The sequence below is a fragment of the Macaca fascicularis genome, chromosome 7 (assembly GCF_037993035.2).
Source record: "Macaca fascicularis isolate 582-1 chromosome 7, T2T-MFA8v1.1".
Taxonomy (NCBI): domain Eukaryota; kingdom Metazoa; phylum Chordata; class Mammalia; order Primates; family Cercopithecidae; genus Macaca; species Macaca fascicularis.
In genome coordinates, this window is record NC_088381.1 from 138,272,265 (window position 1) to 138,291,887 (window position 19,623).

The following is a 19,623-nucleotide window of genomic DNA, read 5'->3' on the forward strand; positions in this document are numbered from 1 at the left end:
TGGGCTCAATTTAATAAGCAATAGATGTAAGAATATACTCTGGATATTGTAATTTTTTACTAAGATCCTGTAATTTTTTACTAAGATTTTTTGGTCTCTTTTTTCATCAATTTTTGAAGACACCATAAAAATAGATTATTTAGATCCAATCCAAAAAAATCAGTGTGTTATAATGGAGAGGTTAACTCAGGGAACTAACTTATTAGATGCTTACTCTGGGCCAGGTACAGGACTAGGTGCTGGAGATAAAGAGATGATAAGGCAAAGACCCTTCCCTGGAGGCATTTTGTTTAAAGAATGCTGCTGTATATTTCAACATCCCTGCAGCTGATTGGATGGGGGTTTCTGCTGGGTCTTTCTCACTGATTTCTAAGGTAAGGGCAGAGACCAGTGTTTCATTTTCTTTGTAACTTTCCATAGCACTTGGCACAGTGCTCTGAAGGCCATTAAGTACAATAGTTGATAAATGTTGATGACTAACCAACTCTTTCATTTACCAAATTAAAAACTGTACTTACACAGAATATGAAATGAAGCTGGCTAATGGTCAATCTGTGCCATTGTGTTACATAAGGGGTTTGTTCCGTGTTAAAATGGAACATTCAACTGTGTAGTATGACCAGATATGTCACCCTTAGCTTAATAAAAATGTCATGTTCACTGAGGAATGACTATTCTTCACCTCCCTTCATTTAGGCAGACACACAAGGAATGAGAAACTTAGTTTACTTTTCTAAAAATAAAAATAAAATTATCCCAGGTTCCACATTGGTTTATTATTGCAACCTATTCTAATAATAAACCATTCTCATCATCATAAACACACAAAATGAACTATGGGTGAGGAATTTCCAGCTTTCATCTCGACCTCATGTCTGTTCTTCCATTGGTAATAGCCATTTTTATTTCACGGTTGTCAGATGCAACATGGCCTTAAAATCATTTATCATCATTATTTAAGAAAATTTATTTTTCTTTAAGTTTAAATCATCCACAGTGATCATAAAAAATGAAATTTCACTTTTGATGAGAAAGAGGAAACTACATGATAAATCATGCAGTTATTTAATTTTAGAACTTGAAAACAAGATAATATGTGGGAATTACTTGGGGAGAATGAAAAGATCAAATTAATAGCTAATAATAACTCCAGGAAATTTACATGTCACATAATATTACTTCTATCGGCTATCTATAATAGATACGTGCTAAGGAAGAGATATATTTTTAGCTTATCTAGCAAACATTACTAGGGGAAAAATGGGGCATATTTTACAACATGGAAAAATAACCCATGTGAGAATAGGAAAGTACATAAAAACTAAATGGGAATATAGACTAATACATAATTTAGCATCATTTTTACAGAGAACTTCAAAGCCAATAATAAATGAATACTTAAGTACATTTCACGGTTCTGGCTTCGAGGTTCACTTAAGGACAGAGAGGGAATAGGATGTCACGGGTAAGTGATGCAATAGGCGGTTTCGTAGTATTTCTTAAGGAATGGGATCTAGAAAGAAGAATTTTGAAGCAAACTCTTGTAATTCTCACTTGTCAAGGGAGGGACCTGGTGGGAGGTGACTCGATCATGGGGGTTGTTTCCTTCTTGCTGTTCTGGTGATAGTGAATTCTCATTAGATCTGGTTGTTCGATAAGTGTCTGGCACTTCCCCCTTCTCTCTCTCTCCTGCCACCTTGTGAAGAAGGTACTTGCTTCTCCTTCACCTTAAAAACATGATTTTAAGTTTCCTGAGGCGTCCCAGCCAAGTGGAACTGTGAGTCAATTAAACCTCTTTTCTTTATAAATTACCCAGTCTCACGTAGTATCTTTATAGCAGTGTGAAAACAGATGAATACACCCCCTATATGTCTTCTATCTCTGCCTCTCCTTCCCCTGGCTTTTCCCCTCTCTTCTTTTGCATGCCTTTTCCTTAAATGGCCAGAACATAAACATATCATTCCTTGTAACATATCTTTGTAATATTTAATATCTTGTATACATCTTTATATTTCTTATATTTTGGTAAAGCAAAATCCTCTTTGCTATAAATTTAGACATCTACTTTTCTCTTCATTGACATTTATCTTCCATCATTTATCAGCAGCCCCAACACTTTTTTAAAACTTGAGAGGCCTTTCAATAATTTATTTTCTCTGTAAGGAAATGGTCCACATAAGGTTCCTCATTTCAGCTTGTATCTAATAATTTTTTTTTACATTGAGGTTTATTTCCTTATTTCTGATTCTACCATTTATAGAAAGATGAATTTCAGTTTTTATCTTATTTTATTTTATTTTATTTATTTTGAGATACAGTCTCACTCTGTCGCCCAGGTTGGAGTGCACTGGCATGATCTCAGCTCACTGCAACCTCCGCCTCCCAGGTTCAAGCAATTCTCGTGCCTCAGCCTCCTGAGTAGCTGGGGGACTACAGGCGCATGCACCAAGGCATATGCCACCATGCCCAGCTAATTTTTCGTATTTATATATATTTTTAGTAGAGACGGGGTTTTGCCATGTTGGCCAGGCAGGTCTCGAACTCCTGGCCTGAAGTGATCCACCCCCGTTGGCCTCCCAAAGTGCTGGGATTACAGGCATAGGCCACCGTACCTGGCCTAATTTCAGTTTTTATATAAAACCATCCATGCAATCTACTGTTAATTCACCATGTAACTTTGTCTTTAGGATAACTAACCTTAGCTCCTCATTTACCTTTTAGGAGGCAGTATAACATAGTGGTTAAAAACAAAGGCTACAAATTCAGACTCAAACAAAGTTTGAGTCCCTTGCTGCTTACTAGTTGTGTGACTTTGGGCAAATGGCTTGGGCACAATAATCATGCCCACCTCATAGGGTTACTATAATATTAAACAAAATAAATTTCAAGTTCTCAGCATGTTACCTGACATTTAGTGCTCAAATAGTTCTCACCATTCTCATTTTGCAATAATCTACCTTTAACCAAAGCTTTTAAAATAATATAGCTCTCTTCTTTCTCTTCTTAACTCCTATTCTTCATCCACAGAGCCCAGATTCCAGTGTTCTGAGGATAATGTAATTTATGTGTCAAAATATTAAGCTGCATAGATTCTAACTACATGCTACACCTTTATTTTAACAACCCACTCTCAGCATTTCCTTACAGTACCACTGCCAAGTTGATTCATATTGGATGAATGTCTTTCCCTGGGAGCTAAAGGAAATAATCTGCTTCTAAACTTTTCACTATCCTTTTGAGAAGACAGTATATTATCACTGTCTCCATCTCACAGATTAATAAATAGGGTCTAGGAGAAGCTTAACGGATGGAAGAGAGGCAAAACAGTCAATGAGAAGGACTGAAATACTGTGGTGCTTGATACTATATTTATATTATAGATCAGCGAGGGCACATGCTTAGACATTCTTGAGCTAATTTAGGTGGCTCTAATAGCTACTTGTTCTGATTTTCTTTCTTTTTTGGGGACTAAGTGGAGTCACGGTCTTCCTGAAGAGGCATTCAGATCCATACTGCTGAGCCTGATCACTCAAATACTCAGATGCCAAATGAAGAGAAGATGGATGTTCTTTCTCTTTTCCTTTGTATCTCTGCCTTCAGGTACTACTACCAAATGGGCTGCGTGGCAGAGAAGTGTTCAGTAAGCTGGCAACTAAGAAGAGCAAGAGATTTCACACGTATGACCTGTAATCACTAATCACCTGAACTGCATGAAAAGTGAAGTGAAATTCAAATGAAACTATATAGCAAAAAAAATTTAAGGGATGAAGCTAACTTATTATAGAGGTAGGTTCAAAATCATGTCTCTGAGACTAATACTTAATTCTGTCAATCAAGACTTCTCCTGTCTATACTTCATTCATTTATTTCAATCTTTTCCCAACCTGGCCATCCTGCCCTATTCAGTTCTAAAAGAAAACAGGGAATAGTTTTCTCCTCTTCAGACTGTGGGCTTATGGCCCATCTGGAGAAGACAGGAGCTTCTGCTTAGGAGCTTCTCCTATGAGAAGCCCTATCCTATTTCAATTTCCTTTTATTTAAGTCTAGCCCTTTGAAGCCAGCTCTCCCAAGAATATTCTAGATAATATCTCACACCCTCAGCATTTTTCCATTCTTTATACCAACCATCTGTACTGTTTCCATACGAGTAATAAGTTGGCCATTTTTCACTAGTCCTGAAAGTTAATAAAAAAAGAAATTCTACAGAATAATTATCTCCAATCTACACCTCCTTATCCCCCAGCAACTGATAGTATCATAGGATTACTGTGACCTATGGTAATGTGGAGAAATGAACAATAGGGCCAGAGTTATATTTTGCATTTTAATAGTTTTTACTGTAGGCTTGTTCTAATTTATTTTAAGACCTGAGGTCTGTGGGCCCGTATTTATCAGCTAGTCTTTTTAGGTTTGCCTGAATTTCTTAACTTGTTCATTTCTTAAACATTATTAAACATTGCGCTATGATTCAACATGTTAAAAAAAAGATCTTAGGCCAGGCCCGGTGGCTCACGCCTCTAATCCCAGCACTTTGGGAGGCCGAGGAGGGCGAATCATGAGGTCAGGAGTTCGAGACCAGCCTGGCCAACATGGTGAAACCCCATCTCTATTAAAAATACAAAAAATTAACTGGGCATAGTGGCAGGCACCTGTAGTCCCAGCTACTCAGGAGGCTGAGGCAGGAGAATCACTTGAACCCGGGAGGCAAAGGTTGCAGTGAGCCAAGATCATGACACTGCACTCCAGCCTGGGTGACAGAGCGAGACTCCATCTCAAAAAAAAAAAAAAAAAAAAAAAAGGATCTTGTCACTCCCCTTGAGGAAATTCTAGAAAAGAATAAGATTAATAATTTCCATGTAGTAAGTCTTGGTAGAGACATTAGCAGGATGAAATGGGAACACAGTGGACAGATACCCAAATCAACTGCATTCCAAATTTTCATGTTAATAATGGGTGAAAAAGGGCTCTGAGTCTGAAAAGGACACTTAATTCCAACCTTCCTTCTTTCTGTTTTTTGAAGTTAAATCCAATTATAAGGGCTGACATTCCCCCAAAGGAAGATACACATTAGTGTTTTAATCAACAAAAGGAGGCAATGACGGATGAAAGACAAAATTTGTGGATTTTATATCTCTTTTCCCCGTATGAGTCCCTCGCTGCTTCCTGCCTCGTGCTTTTTGAACAAGTAACTTCACATTCTGGGCTTCACATTCTCATTTATCAGGTGAGCATAATATTGCCCTCCATGCTCAATGATAGGGTTGGAAAGAATGACTGATCAGAGTTGTTCCCATTCAGCTCTATAATCTGTATATTTCCAGACCCAAATCTTTCCAAGGAAAGGGATAGGGGTAGGACCTAGGGCTTAGGGAGCAAAGGACAGTGAAGGAGGCCGAAGCCCATTCTCACCGAAAGTATCTTATCACCCTCCTGGAGCCGCCCATCCAGGGCCGCAGCCCCATTTTCTTTGATGCGGCTGACGTAGATGCCACTGTCGTTGGAGACATACTGCTGATCTGTCCCACCGACGATGTTGAAGCCCAGCCCTGAGAAAATCATGGAGGAGTAAAAAGATGGGGGTGAAGAAGAAAGAAAGGGATTAGAGAAGATGAAGAGAAAGGGAGGAAAAGCCTACTGGGCAGGAAAGGCTGATGGAGAGGAGACGCTGGCGAGTCAGGCTGTGATGGAGCTGGTGAATGGTCATGAACAAGGTCAGCAGTATCAAGAGTATTGAGTTGCTCACTCAAATGAGGCACAACTGAAAATATAAACACAGTGATTCACCTGTTTTGTTGAATATATAAAGAAAGATATATATAGAACTTAAAGAGTAATGGTGATTACTCTAAGTTCTTTCTTTTTTTTCTTTTTCTTTTTTTTTTTTTGAGACAGTCTTGCTAGGGGGCATAGTGGCGGGCGCCTGTAATCCCAGCTACTCAGGAGTTCATAACTCAGTTTCCCAGGCTGGTTATGAACTCCTGGCCTCAAGCAATCACTACTGCCTTGGCCTCCCAAAGTTCTAGGATTACAGGTGTGAGCCACCATGCCCAGCCTACATGTAAATTCTTCTACTCACATTTAATTTTGATCCTGTTGATGGTATTCAAAGGACCCAATTCCTGACATTCCTGATATTACCACAGCAGGGTTAGTTGTGTTCATGAGAAGAAGCTATGCATTTTTACCAATTATCAAATGAACTGTTCCTAATTTAGTGTGAGAGATTCCTAACCATACCTTCCCTTCCACACTTTCCTTCTCCCAAGCTTCTGGAGAATTTATGTATGATAGTGCTTTGGAAAAATCTCTTGAGAGTTTCATTTTTTTTTTTCTTTCTATTTTGGTTGGTGGAGGCAGTGGTGTAGGTATTGGCAGAGAAACCTCAGAATCAGAAAGGTAACTGCTGTTTCATGGTAGGACTAAATCACCAAATTTACCTTCCCTTCCTTTGCTACTTCAAGTACAACTATATATAGGTTGAGTATCCCTTATCCAAAATGCTTAGGACCAAATGTGTTTTGAATTTTGAATCTGGGGGATTTTGGAACATTTGAATTAAACTTACCAGGTGAACATCCCTAATCCAAAAATCTGAAATCTGAAATGCTTCAATGAGCATTTCCTTTGAACATCATGTTGGCCCTTAGAAAGTTTTGGAGTTGGTGCAGTGAGCCGAGATCGCGCCACTGCACTCCAGCATGGGTGATAGAGCAAGACTCCATCTCAAAAAAAAAAAAAAGTTTTGGAGTTGGAAGCATTTCAGACTTCAGATTTTTGGATTTGGGCTACTCAATCTATATTTGGGTATAGTAATTGACAAGTTTTATTCACTGTAGAAAAAACTGACTACTCATTGATTAGCAACTCCCCAGTTCTTCTTCCCTAAGTCCTTGGAAACCACCATTCTAATATTTGTTTTTATGAGTTTGACTATTTTAAACACATATAATTTTAGTTATGCAAGATGAATCAAGTTCTAGAGATCTGCTGTACAACACTGGCCTATAGATAATACTATATTGTACACTGAAAAATCTGTTCAGAGTAGATCTCACGTTAAGTGTTCCTACCACAGTAAAATAAAATATTTTAAAAAAGAAAAAAGAGAAGGAAAGAAAACTGAGTATCAAAGTGCTATTTCCATGGACCAACAACTAAGTGCTAGAAAGGATTTCACTGTACAGAAACCATTGTTATAAAGGGATTTTACCTATGCTTAAAAAAAAAAAAGGAAAAAGGAACTTCCCTAGGGTTCTTAATGTCAGCTACTGGTAGAATTCAGGGCCATAGTGTAAGAGAAAGGAGATAGTTTGGAAACAAGAACCAAAAATCTGGTGGTGCAATTGGAAGGAATAACCATAATCACCAGCCTACACTGGTCACAATAGAAAAGATACTTAAAGAGACATATGCGGGGCGGGGAGGGGGCGGGGCGGTGGCTCACGTCTGTAATCCCAGCTGAGGAAGGCGGATCGCAACGAGACCATCCTGGCTAACACGGTGAAACCCTGTCTCTACTAAAAATACAAAAAATTAGCTGGGCATGGTGGCAGGTGCCTGTAGTCCCAGCCACTCGGGAGGCTGAGGCAGGAGAATGGCATGAACCTGGGAGGCGGAGCTTGCAGTGAGCAGAGATCGCACCACTGCACTCCAGCCTGGGCAACAGAGCAAGATTCCGTCTCAAAAACAAAAATAAAAAGAGACATATGTGGGCTTTCTGAAAGTTCTTCCCATTGGTGGGAGAAAAGCTTACACCTGAAGCTCACAGTATTAACATAAGCACTAGCAAATCAATTTGTGATTTAAAGAAAAACATGACCAAACAAAGACTCAACAGGAAACATTTAATTTAAAAAGCATACCTTAGCCAGGCACGGTGGCTCACACCTATAATCCCAGCACTTTGGAAGGCCAAGGTGGGTGGATCACTTGAGCTCAGGAATTTGAGACCAGCCTGGGCAACGTGGTGAAACCCCATCTCTACCAAAAATACAAAAAATTAGACAGGCGTGGTGGCACATGACCAACCTTAGGAGGCTGAGGTGGGAGGACTGCTTGAGCCTGGGAGGCAGAGATTGCAGTGAGCCAAGACTGTGTCACTGCACTCCGGCCAGGGGTGACAGAGTGAGACCTCATCTCAAAAATAAAATAAAATAAATAAAAAGCATACGTTGTGCATAAAATCTCTGCAGCTACAGAATAAAAAGAATTTATTCTCTAAAATAATAAAATAAAAAGATACATCATAGAAAGTGCTACTTCTGGAGTTTGTGACCTGGCTGGGCAACACAGCAAGACCCTGTTTCTCTAAATAAATTAAATAAGAAAGTGCTACTTCTGGAAGATGCTATTTTAACTTCCTTGAAGGGCTGGGTATTAAAAATAGTAGCTTAACTTACTAAATGATTTTCTTGGAGCACAGCACCCTCAATTTGTATCATAGAGGTGGGAAGTATTGGAGAAGGTACAGAAATTTGAGATAAAGTGGAAAAGTAGATGGAACAAGATTATTGAAGGTTTTTAAACGACTTAAAAACTGTGACAGCTTTGAACAAGTGGGCCAAGGCCAACCCAGCTCTCCCAAGCTAGAACAAACTATGTAGAGAAAATCTTTCTATGAAATCCAACATCCTCATCAAACACTACAGGTGCCTCTGGTGATCTTGGGAACAGGAAACAAATGTTAAGCAGCTGAATGCAATATAGTAGTTAGCAAGAGAAAGGACTTTGCTACTGGTTATTCAAAGTTAACTGCATAAGAAAAGGAAGAGTAGAAGAAATTTTACTGAGATTTACCATAAACAAACAAGGGCCTCTACTACACACCCCATCGAAGTCATATTATATAGGTACATTTTTAACCTGTCGCTACTTCTGTTGTAAATGAACCAAACTATTTAACATGAGAACTCCTGGACTGACCTGAAGCACTTTGTTCAGCCAGAATATTTACAGAACTGGGTTTATCTATAAGCCAAAGCACTGCTGCAATAAAAGAGTTACCACAGCATTGAGGAGTGGCATGACCAACTGAACTTAGGCCATACAGATACCTACATAATCCCCAGTTCACTTGCTCAGTAAAAATTACTGATTGAATCTCATGTGTCAGATGTTGTGTTATCAATTGAGGAAGACATAAAGTAAAACTGCACACTCCCTGCTTTGATAACAAACTGGAGTTTCTCTTTTTTCCTGTCCCTTTAAGATACTGCAGAAGCAAATCATCATTCACTATGTGTTAGGCATTATGTTATGTTCTGAGGAAGACATAAAGCTAACCTGGACAGTTCCTACTTTAACCACAAACCAAAATTTATCCTTTTCCCTGTCCCTTTTAGATATTGTAGAAGCAAATCAAAGTCAGAAGACTTGATTCTAAGTTTATAACTTACTAGATATGTGGACTGAAGCAAGTCAGTTTACCTCTGATCCTCAGCTTCCTTTTCTATAAAATGAGAGTTATAAATTCTGCCCTCTCTACCTCAATGGGTAAGTGTTAGGGGCCAATAACATAAAATATGAAAAAAATTCTTCATAAACTACATAGTAGTTGCTCTACTGGGATAAGGCGCTAGGAGTAGTTGTCCATAAATTAATGGCTGCTAAAGCTCCAAACTAGATAGTCTGACAAAGAAAGGATGAATAAATATACAGTACAAATGCAGAATCTCCAAAAAAATGGGAAGACGTTTTAAAATTCCACCCATCTATAAACAGGAACTCAAACTTATTAAGTATGTCTATGACATGTGACCTAGAAATCCCCCTTAAGACCAAGTATGATGCCTAAAATCTTTGGCAATCATCTAGCATATGGACCAACCAATTGAAACAGATGCCAGTGGGAAACCACCAGAAAGGGAAAGGCTATTCAGTATGTATCTTGCTAATTATTGGCTATGTCCCAGAAAAATCTTGCATAAGTAGGGTGACCACATATCCCAAAAGCAATTGCCACAAAAGCCAAAATTGACAAATGGGATCAATTAAATTAAAGAGCTTCTGCTCAGCAAAAGAAACTACCATCAGAGTGAACAGGCAACCTACAGAATGGGAGAACATTTTTGCAATCTATCCATCTGACAAAGGGCTAATATCCAGAATCTACAACGAAAAAACAACCCCATCAAAAAGTGGGCAAAGGATATGAACAGACACTTCTCAAAAGAAGACATTTATGTGGCCAACAAACATATGAAGAAAAGCTCATCATCACTGGTCATTAGAGAAATGCAAATCAAAAGAGATGCCATCTCATGCCAATTGGAATGGCAATCATTAAAAAGTCTGGAAACAACGGATGCTGGTGAGGATGTGGACAAATGGGAACGCTTTTACACTGTTGGTGGGAGTGTAAATTAGTTCAACCATTATGGAAGACAGTGTGGAGATTCCTCAAGGATCTAGAAGCAGAAATACCATTTGACCCAGCAATCCCATTACTGGGTATATACCCAAAGTATTATAAATCATTCTACTATAAACACACAGGCACACGTATGTTTACTGCAGCACTGTTTACAATAACAAAGACTTGGAACCAACCCAAATGCCCATCAATGATAGACTGGATAAAGGAAATTGGCACATACATCATGGAATACTATGCAGCCATAAAAAAGGATGAGTTCATGTCCTTTGCAGGGATACAAATGAACCTAGCAACCATCATCCTCAGCAAACTAACACAGAAACAGAAAACCAAACACTGCATGTTCTCACTTATAAGTGGGAGCTGAACAATGAGAACACATGGACACAGGGAGGGAAACATCACACACCAGGGCCTGTCATGGGGGTGGGGGGTAAGGGGAGGGAGAGCATTAGGACAAATACCTAATGCATGCAGAGCTTAAAACCTAGATAATGGGTTGATAGTGCAGGAAACCACCATGGCACATGTATACCTATGTAACAAATCTGCACGTTCAGCACACGTATCACGGAACTTAAAGTAAAATTAAAAAAAAAAAAAAGATTTGAAACCAAAGGGGCAAAAAAGATCTTTAATAATATATTCTTAGTTTTTCATTAACTGACAGGAAAAGTCTGACCACCCATGAGACAGAAACCTATTACAGCTATTTACAAGGTAACCAGGCTTGTAAAAATATAAAAATGTAAAAAATAAATATAAGAAACATGGAGTTTTAAAATGTAATGTTAATATTCATAGCACAACACCTCCCTATAAATAAAAACATATACACAAATATTACCTATTTACAAATATGCATGCATATTTAAAGAAATATAAAGACACATTAGAGTGGGTATTTATGAGGAGAAAGATACAGGATAGGGTTTAGGTATGAAGGGTAAAAAAAGAACCTGAGAGGAACATACTGATGATAACAGTGTATTTTGGAGCTAAGGGGTATAATTAATTCAGCTCTTAGGCATTTAAGGTCCAAAAGGAGTTGAGGGGAAAAGGAGGAAGTAAAAAGACTGGGATTCAACTTTTTTTTTTAAGTGAATGAATGAAGAGCTTAGTGAGCTCTGGTTATAATGTGCCAACACATTTTAAAATATGGCAAGATTAAAACGGGTTGCTGGGTGTCTAATTTAGATGAGCAGTCTAAATGCAAAATAGTAAAGGTAGCATAAGAATGACACCACTATAGGATTAAGAGAGAAAGAAAGTGTACCTAATAGAAGAGCCTTGGAAAGTTAAACAAGAAATACCTTCTTTTGAACCCCTGACTGTATGTCTGGACCCTGAATCTGTCTAAAAGAGCAATGGCAGATGCAACAGCTAATGTTTACCTACACCTTATTATGTACCAAATAATATGCTATGTACTTTATATACATTATCTCATTTAATCTTCTTGACAAACACAAGTACTCATTTTTTCAAAGAATTTAAAAGGTGAGGCACAGACAGATTAAGCAACTTTACAAAAACGTCACACAGCTCTTTGCAAAGCTAAGACTTAAGTCAGGCTGTGTGATTCCAAAGCATGAATTTTTAGCCATTTTGCTACAATACATCTTTGCAGAAAACATAAACTGCTTTAAGAAAAAAAAAGTGTTCTAAGCATTGCTGGCTATCTTAGGAGCTAACTGGTCTCCGGTTGGCTCCGAATAAGCAATGCTGGGATAATGGTTGTAGAACAGTCCCCAAGGGTAATATATTATAGAGGAAGAATTCACCACTATAGAGTTCTGTAACTGTTGTCAAGGTTCCTATTATTTACCTTCAGACCAGAAAAGGAAAAGCCCTTCATTTCATTCAGATTCTTATCTACAAAATCTAAAAGTTGTAAACTAAATGACCAGTGTTAACCTGTTATTCTAGAAATAACAATTCTGGACATAATTAAAATGAAACAAAATAGTTCATTAACACCAAAGATTATAGCCATTTGTTGAGCTTTGAAGACTAGATTAACAAACACTCTATTTTCCCTTTTCTTTCCCAAGATCAATCTCACTAATTTTCTCCCAGACATCAATCAAACTCCATTGGATACACAACCCCCCTGTCTGTCTTTATCTATATCATAGTAAAATAAACAACATAAAATTTAACATTTTACCCATTTTTAAATGCATAATTCAGTGGCATTAAGTACCTTCACAATGTTGTACAATCATCACCACCAACTATATCTGGAACTTCTTCAAATAAAAACTCTATACCCACTAAAAAATAGCTCCTTATTCTCCCCTCTCCCAACCCCTGAAAACATCTGTTATACTTTCTGTCTATATTAATTTGTGTATTCTAGGTATCCCATATAAGCAGAATCACACAATATTTGTTATTCTGTGTCTGGTTTATTTTGCTCAGCATAATGTCTTCAAGGTTCATTCACATTATAGCAAATTTCAGAATTTCATTCTTTTTTAAGGCTGAATTATAATCCTTTGCATTTACATACCACAGTTTATTTACCTATTCATCTGTCAGTGGATGTTTGTGCTGTTTCCACATTTTGGCTGCTATGAACATTGGTGTACAAATATCTGTTTTGAGTTCCTTCCTGCAATTCTTTTTTTTTTTTTTTCAGACGGAGTATTGCTCTGTCGCCCAGGCTGGAGTGCAGTGGCACGATCTCCGCTCACTGCAAGCTCCGCCTCCTGGGTTCACGCCATTCTCCTGCCTCAGCCTCCGGAGTAGCTGGGACTACAGGTGCCCGCTACTATGCCTAATTTTTGGTATTTTTAGCAGAGAAGGGGTTTTACCGCGTTAGCCAGGATGGTCTCAATCTCCTGACCTCATGATCCGCCCGCCTCGGCCTCCCAAAGTGCTGGGATTACAGGCGTGAGCTACCGTGCCCGGCCCCTTCCTGCAATTCTTTTGGGTATATACCTAGCAGTAGAATTGCAAAATCACATGGTAATTATATATTTAATAATTTGAGGAGGTGATAAAGTGTTTTCCACAGTGGCTGCACTATTTTACATCCTCACAAGCAATGCACAGCTACCCCAATGATATGTGTGTATGTATGTGTATATGTACACGTGTATATGTATATACATACATATATACATATGTGTATATATACACACACATATATATATATAAATATATATGTATATAAAATAGTCATCCTAATGGGTATGAAGTGGTAACCAATTGTGGCTTTGATTTGCATTTCCCTAATAGCTAGTGATGTTAAATATTTTTTCATGTGCTTATTGGTCATTGGCCATTTGTATTACCTTCTTTGGAGAAATGTCTTCTCAGCTCCTTTGCTCATTTTTGAATTTGGTTGTTTTCTGTTACTAAGCTGTAAAAGTTCTTTACATATGCTGGATATTAACTTCTTAGCAAATATATAATTGGTAAATACCATCTCCCATTCTGTGGGCTATCTTTAACTCTCCTCATAGTGTCCTTTGAAACACAACATTTTTTACTTTTAATGAAGCCCGGTTTATCTTTTGCTGTGTTGCCTGTGCTTTTGGTATCACATCCAAGAAATCACAGCCAAATCGGAAGTATTGAAGCTTTTTCCATTCTCCTAAGAGTTTTATGGTTTTAGTTCTTACATTTAGGTATTTAATAAATTTCTAGTTAAATTTTGTACATTATGTTAAGGCAAAAATCCATCTTTCACATACTTCTGCATGTGAATATACAGTTTTGCAAACACCATATGTTAAAAACGTGCACTCTGCTGTTATCTGATGATGTTATATATATATATATATATATATGCCTGTTATATCTAATTTGTTTATAGTGTTGTTCAAATCCTCTCGTTCCTTATTGATTTTCTATTGGTTGTCCTATCCATTACTGAAAATGAGGATACTGAGGTTTAACTATTATTATAAAATGGTCTACTTCTCCAGATCAATTTTTCAACATTTGCTTGATACATTTTGGCACTCTGTTGTCTTGTTACAGGAACTTTGGGGTGTCGCTTTTCTGGCAGGAGACCTCTGTGTGGCTGCCGCAGCAGGGTGGGCAGCTCCAGGTGCCGGCTCTCTGCAAGGCTACAGCTGGACCAGGCATAGCACAAGCAGCTTCTACAGCTGGCATTGGGGAACACGATGGCATTTGGAAGCCTGGAGATGCCAGGAACTGTAGGGTCCCAAGGAGAAAGTCACAGCCCTGGCTCAGGGAGCTTCCAGGTCTCGGATCCATGAAGGGTTGCAGCTTTTCTCTCCTTCTCTTCACCCACAATGTGGCAAGCAAGGGGCATGTCTCAGCCCTGATTGCGTTACAGCTCTTTTAGCCTCACCATTCGATGGATCCTGAGTTCTTGTCCAGCAACCAGGAAGAATGAGATACACAGACAAGAGGAGTGCCAGCAAGACAAAGAGGCGCTTTACTGAGTGACAGAAGAGCTCAGAGGGGACCCGCAGGGGGCAGCTCCTTTCAGCATCCAGAGTGTCCTGATGAGTGTTCGGCTCCTAGCTCTTCTCTGCTATGGAGGTTATCCCAATGAGTGTTCAACTCTCAGCAAAGAGGGTAGCTCCTCTCTGTAGGCAGGTCATCTCAACAAGTACTCAGTTAGCAGAGAGGGTAGCTCCTCTTTGGAGCTTGTCATCCCATCATCCTCTCTGATGTGGCTGAACCTGGGGCATTTATGGGCCTCAGAGCAGAAATGTGTGCTGACTGGTCCATGGGCAGCCATGGAAAGCCCATAAAAGGCACCACAAGTACCCATTCCAGTCTGCAGGACTGGCAGCCCAGCCCCCAGCCTTCAGGCCCACCTTGGCCTGAAGGTGGGGCCTCACCAGGGACCAATACCCTTCCACCCAGGAGACTGTCTGCCTCCTGCCGCCATCCATGGTGACCAGGCTGCTTGTGCCAAGGGGCACCTGCAGGCCAGTGCCAAGCTGCCCTCAGCACCCCCAGGATTGCCCTCATGCTTGCTGGTGCCCAAAGTCTGGGGGGCCAAAGCAGCGGGGGGCTGGCGTGTCAGCACTGCCCTAAGTGTGTGCACACTGGGCCCAGCTTTGACAGCACTCAGGTTGGCCCAAACCCTGCACTGAGATCAGAGTAGGTGTTTGGAGCAGGGAGAGGCCAGGCAGCAGGAAAAGACACCCCTGAGCCTGTGGGGGCAAGGGGAACCTTCCTGGGCCCTTGAGGGTGAAGAGTGCAAAAAGGCCTAGGTCCTTGCACCTGGGAGGGCGGAGCTCTCATCTGCTCCATGAAGTGTGCAGCCAGCCCTAGTTGTGCCTCCTCACAGCCTGGGGTGGGAGCTCCAGGTCCTCACTGGGTCAGGGCCAATATCCAGGGCAGGAGTGACATCACCACAGGCTCCCCGCTGTGGCCCTGGCGCTGAGGGGTGGCCTGGGGCTCCCTGTCGCTTGGCTCACAGCCCTGCCTGTGGGGGGCCTCCAGAGCAGATAGTGGGCCCCAGCCCCGGCCACTGCAAGTGTCAGGCTCAGAAGTCACCATGATGCAGGGCGGACCCCGGGGATGAGGCCCTGCGGAGCCTGCTCCCAAGGTGCAAGAACCCAGTGCAGTGCCCTTGGTGGGGTGGGTGTGGTGGGTGATCTGCTGGCCAGGTTCCCAAAGCAGGTGCCGCTCCCACTTCCCACCCTGGGGCCCCAAAGTGCGGCCCCAGCTCTGCACCCCTGGCCCAGCCCCCATGCTGTGTGTATAAGCACGGCACTGCCCCAGGCCCAGCTTGGCCTCAGGGCCCCTCTCTGCTTAACTGCACTGCTCACCTGCGGGCACACGTCTCGGCCTGGCCCCATAGCACAGCCCCCAGGGCAGCAGGCTCCAGTGGGATTCCTGCTTGTCCCTGGCTCCCGCTGGCTCCATGGAGCATGGCGCTGCCCCGGGTCCAGCCCCACCTCCTCTCCAAGCTCTCCCTGCAGTGGCAGCAGGCAAGAGTGGCAATGCAGGGCCAGGGTCTGAAGCAACAGAGGCTTCGGACCTGGGGGTGAGTTTGGCCTGGCCATGTGAGGGTGGGGGACACACATTTGGCTGCCCCAGGGACACAAGGCACAGGGGACCCACCACTGCCACTGCTGATCCCGCAGCCGCTCCTGTTGTTACCGCCCACATCTCCCTGCTGCAGCCAGTGTGATGGCACTGCCATCAATTCCCCCTCTGAAGAGTAACATCTAACTGCTGTTAAGATAGGGACGATGACTGCTCTTAACTGCTTCATGCTGACAGGGGGTGTTGTTTTGTGGAAAACAGGAGATTTTCTCTCAGGGTCCTATCTAAGGGTCAGTTTCATGCTGACAGGCGTTGTTTTGGGGAAAACAGCAGATTTTCTCTCAGGGTCCTATCCAAGGGTGCCCAGTAAAAGGGAGCCATCATCCGAGGCTCCATTTCCATGACCATTTGGAGTTTGACGGCACACCCCTTTTATTTTTTTTGAGCTGCAGTCAGAGATCACTGGTTGGTTCACCCCTACAATTGTCAAAAGCTGCAAAAAAGAGAAACATTTCCTTGACTCTGAAATACAAAACAAATGATCAGCAATATTCCAAGCAAAATTCAAAAAGGATTATTTCAGTCTTCCATCAGTTCAGATCACTCAGTCAACTCCTGTTCACAATCTCCAAAGTTATCACAAACCTGTACTCAAGGACTATAACCATCTTTTGAAGAGGATCAAAACAAGACAACAATTGTCTGTGAATGCCAAAATATCCTAGGGTCATTTCATTCAAAAACACAAATGACTAAGAAATTTGGTCACCTCTGTGGATTACAATAACCCAACACAATAACCCTAATTATGAGTGACAGCATATACTCAGACATTTGGATTTTTGAAGTCTCATACAATTTTGGAACATACACTAATATTATTCACCAAAATATAACCTGAAGAAGACTAAACTCTATCTTTATCTTGACAATTCCTTTACAAATTTTTGTTAAAGAGTAGAACAGCGCCTTAAGAAACCCTTGTGGTTTTATTCCAAAGTTCACTTTATAAAAAAACCAAACAATATCCTTTTTAATTTAGTCAGTATTCCCACACAGAATTTTGTTTTTAAGATTAACCTTTACAAACCTTCCACAATTTGTTTAAACCTTTAGCTTTATCTCACCTAATTTAAAACAATCATTTAACCCTCTAGGCAAAAATTTATATTCCCATGCCTTCTTATACTCTTACTAAAGACACATTTTACATTCTTTACACACCTTGCATGTAAATCTATTTTCAGTAGTCTCGATTACATGTTATAATGATAACTGTTAGCAATTCTTAATTTTGATGGAAAATCTGGTAAGTTATTTTAATTATTTACTTAGATGCAGATAAGGTTGATTTCCAACGTAGGCGTGTGGCATGTTCTCTAGCCTTACCCAACTGTAAAGCAGGCAAGTTGAATAATTTTCAAAAGCCAAAGAAGCAGTTTATGACTTTTGAAAAGTTCACAAATTATGAAAAATTAAGCTTCAAAATTCGAGTGCTCTTTTTAGAAACACCAGCATGATTTAATATAACACTTATGGGACATCCTCTTGCAAATATCTAGGAAAGTGGACCCACCTAACTTGGGATGGTCATAAGCAGCAACAGCCAAAACAGGGATCCTCTGAAATGTATAAAATAATTCATTTGCAAGCACAAGAAGGGGGGTAAAAAAAAGCTGGTTTTAGAACCATGCAAACTGAGAGACCTACCTTATAACTGTCTTGGTTAAAATCTGATAATAAGAATTTGAAAAGATTATTTTTTAGAGTTCTCTGATCAGAAGTCAGCTTACTTAGGGCCGGGCATGATGACTCACACCTGTAATCCCAGCACTTTGGGAGGCCAAGGAGAGAGGATCACTTCAGGCCAGGAGTTTGAGACCAGCCTGGGCAATGTAGTGAGACCCTGTCTCTTTAACATTTTTTTAAATACAAGAAAAAAAGCTTAATTAAAAGTAATATTTAGGCTATCTTTTGTGGGGGGGAAAGGACTTTCTGCTTTTTTCCTCTCTTGGATCCCGGTTCTTGGTGGGTTTTTTTGTTTTTGTTTTCAGTCAATTGAGACCCCTTTTCAAATATGTTTGATCCCTTGAGTCCTCTGTTTGTTTCCAATCTTGCTGGCATAATTTTTCCTGAGAAAAGTATAAAACTTCACTGGCCTTTTACAAAATTTAAAATCTCCAGGCTCTTGCTCTGTTGCCCATACTGGAGTACAGTGGCACAGCTCACTACAGCCTAAATCCCTCAAGCTCAAGTGATTCTCCCACCTCAGCCTCCCAAATAGCTGGGACTACAGGAGCACACCACCACACCCAGCTAATGTTTTTCTTTTCTTTTTTTATGTAGAGACAGGGTCTTGCTATTTTGCCCATGCTGGTCTCAAACTCCTGGCTCAAGTGATCCTCCCACCTCTGCCTCCCAAACAGTTAGGTTTACAGGCATGAGCCACTGTTCCTAGCTAAACTTGTTCTACTTCTTTCTACTCTGCTCTTCCTTCCTTTTGCTATTTTGGTAACACAGGAAGAAATCTAAAGGAGACTTCTAATGACTGACATCCCTTAAGGAACACAGAACACAGAAAAAACACACCATTTACTCCCTTTTTGGGGTATTCTGTCTTCTTGTGGAGTCTGAAAAGTCATGGACAGGTTCCTCTCATATCTAAAACTCTGCTCTCTTCCATACTGCATTACTTGATCTTGTTGGCTTTTGACAGTACCAGAGATTACTTTGTACTGTGAGAGAGACCTTTGTGTATGTTATGGCTGGTAAATCACTGACAAGAGCTACAATATGGAGGTGACCAACAGCAGTTGTTTATGGTGAATGGTTGTTACTACAGGCAGCTACTCATTTTATTTTATTTTTTTTAAACATTTAGGTAAGAAAGGTGTGGCTTAGTCACTTAGAGAAACGTCTTTGTAGTGAGGTGCACTACGGAAGTTTGTGCGGCCTGGTATCATGGCATTTTGCTCTTTGTGGAGACCCAAGATTCACTGTAAAAGTGGTTTCCTTGATTTGTAAAGATCCAGATGCACTGCCTTGCAAATGTGCCTGGTTTTTAGACACTTAATATCAGACCCTGAGGCAGTCCACACTGAGACAACAAGTGGTGCACCTGTAGTCCCAGGGAGGCTGAGGTGGGAGAATCACTTGGGTCCAGGAGCTCAAGACTAGCCTGGGTAACATAATGAGAGCCTACCTTTTAAAAAAAAAAAAAAAAAGGAAGAAGAAGAAACAAACAAACAAACATAGAAATT

The 19,623-nt window shown here is 40.6% G+C and overlaps 1 protein-coding gene across 4 annotated transcripts in view; it reads right to left on the reverse strand.

The window, feature by feature from the left end:
* SYNJ2BP (synaptojanin 2 binding protein) overlaps window positions 1-19,623 on the reverse strand; it is a 44,836-nt gene that overhangs the window by 10,495 nt on the left and 14,718 nt on the right. For 2 of the 4 annotated variants that reach the window (XM_005561660.5, XM_065548966.2), the window contains exon 2: window positions 5,410-5,546. The exons of the other annotated variants lie outside the window; for them this stretch is intronic. In XM_005561660.5, the coding sequence (XP_005561717.1) occupies window positions 5,410-5,546 (137 nt within the window). The remainder of the gene's footprint in view (window positions 1-5,409; window positions 5,547-19,623) is intronic. 4 annotated transcript variants of the gene reach the window in all.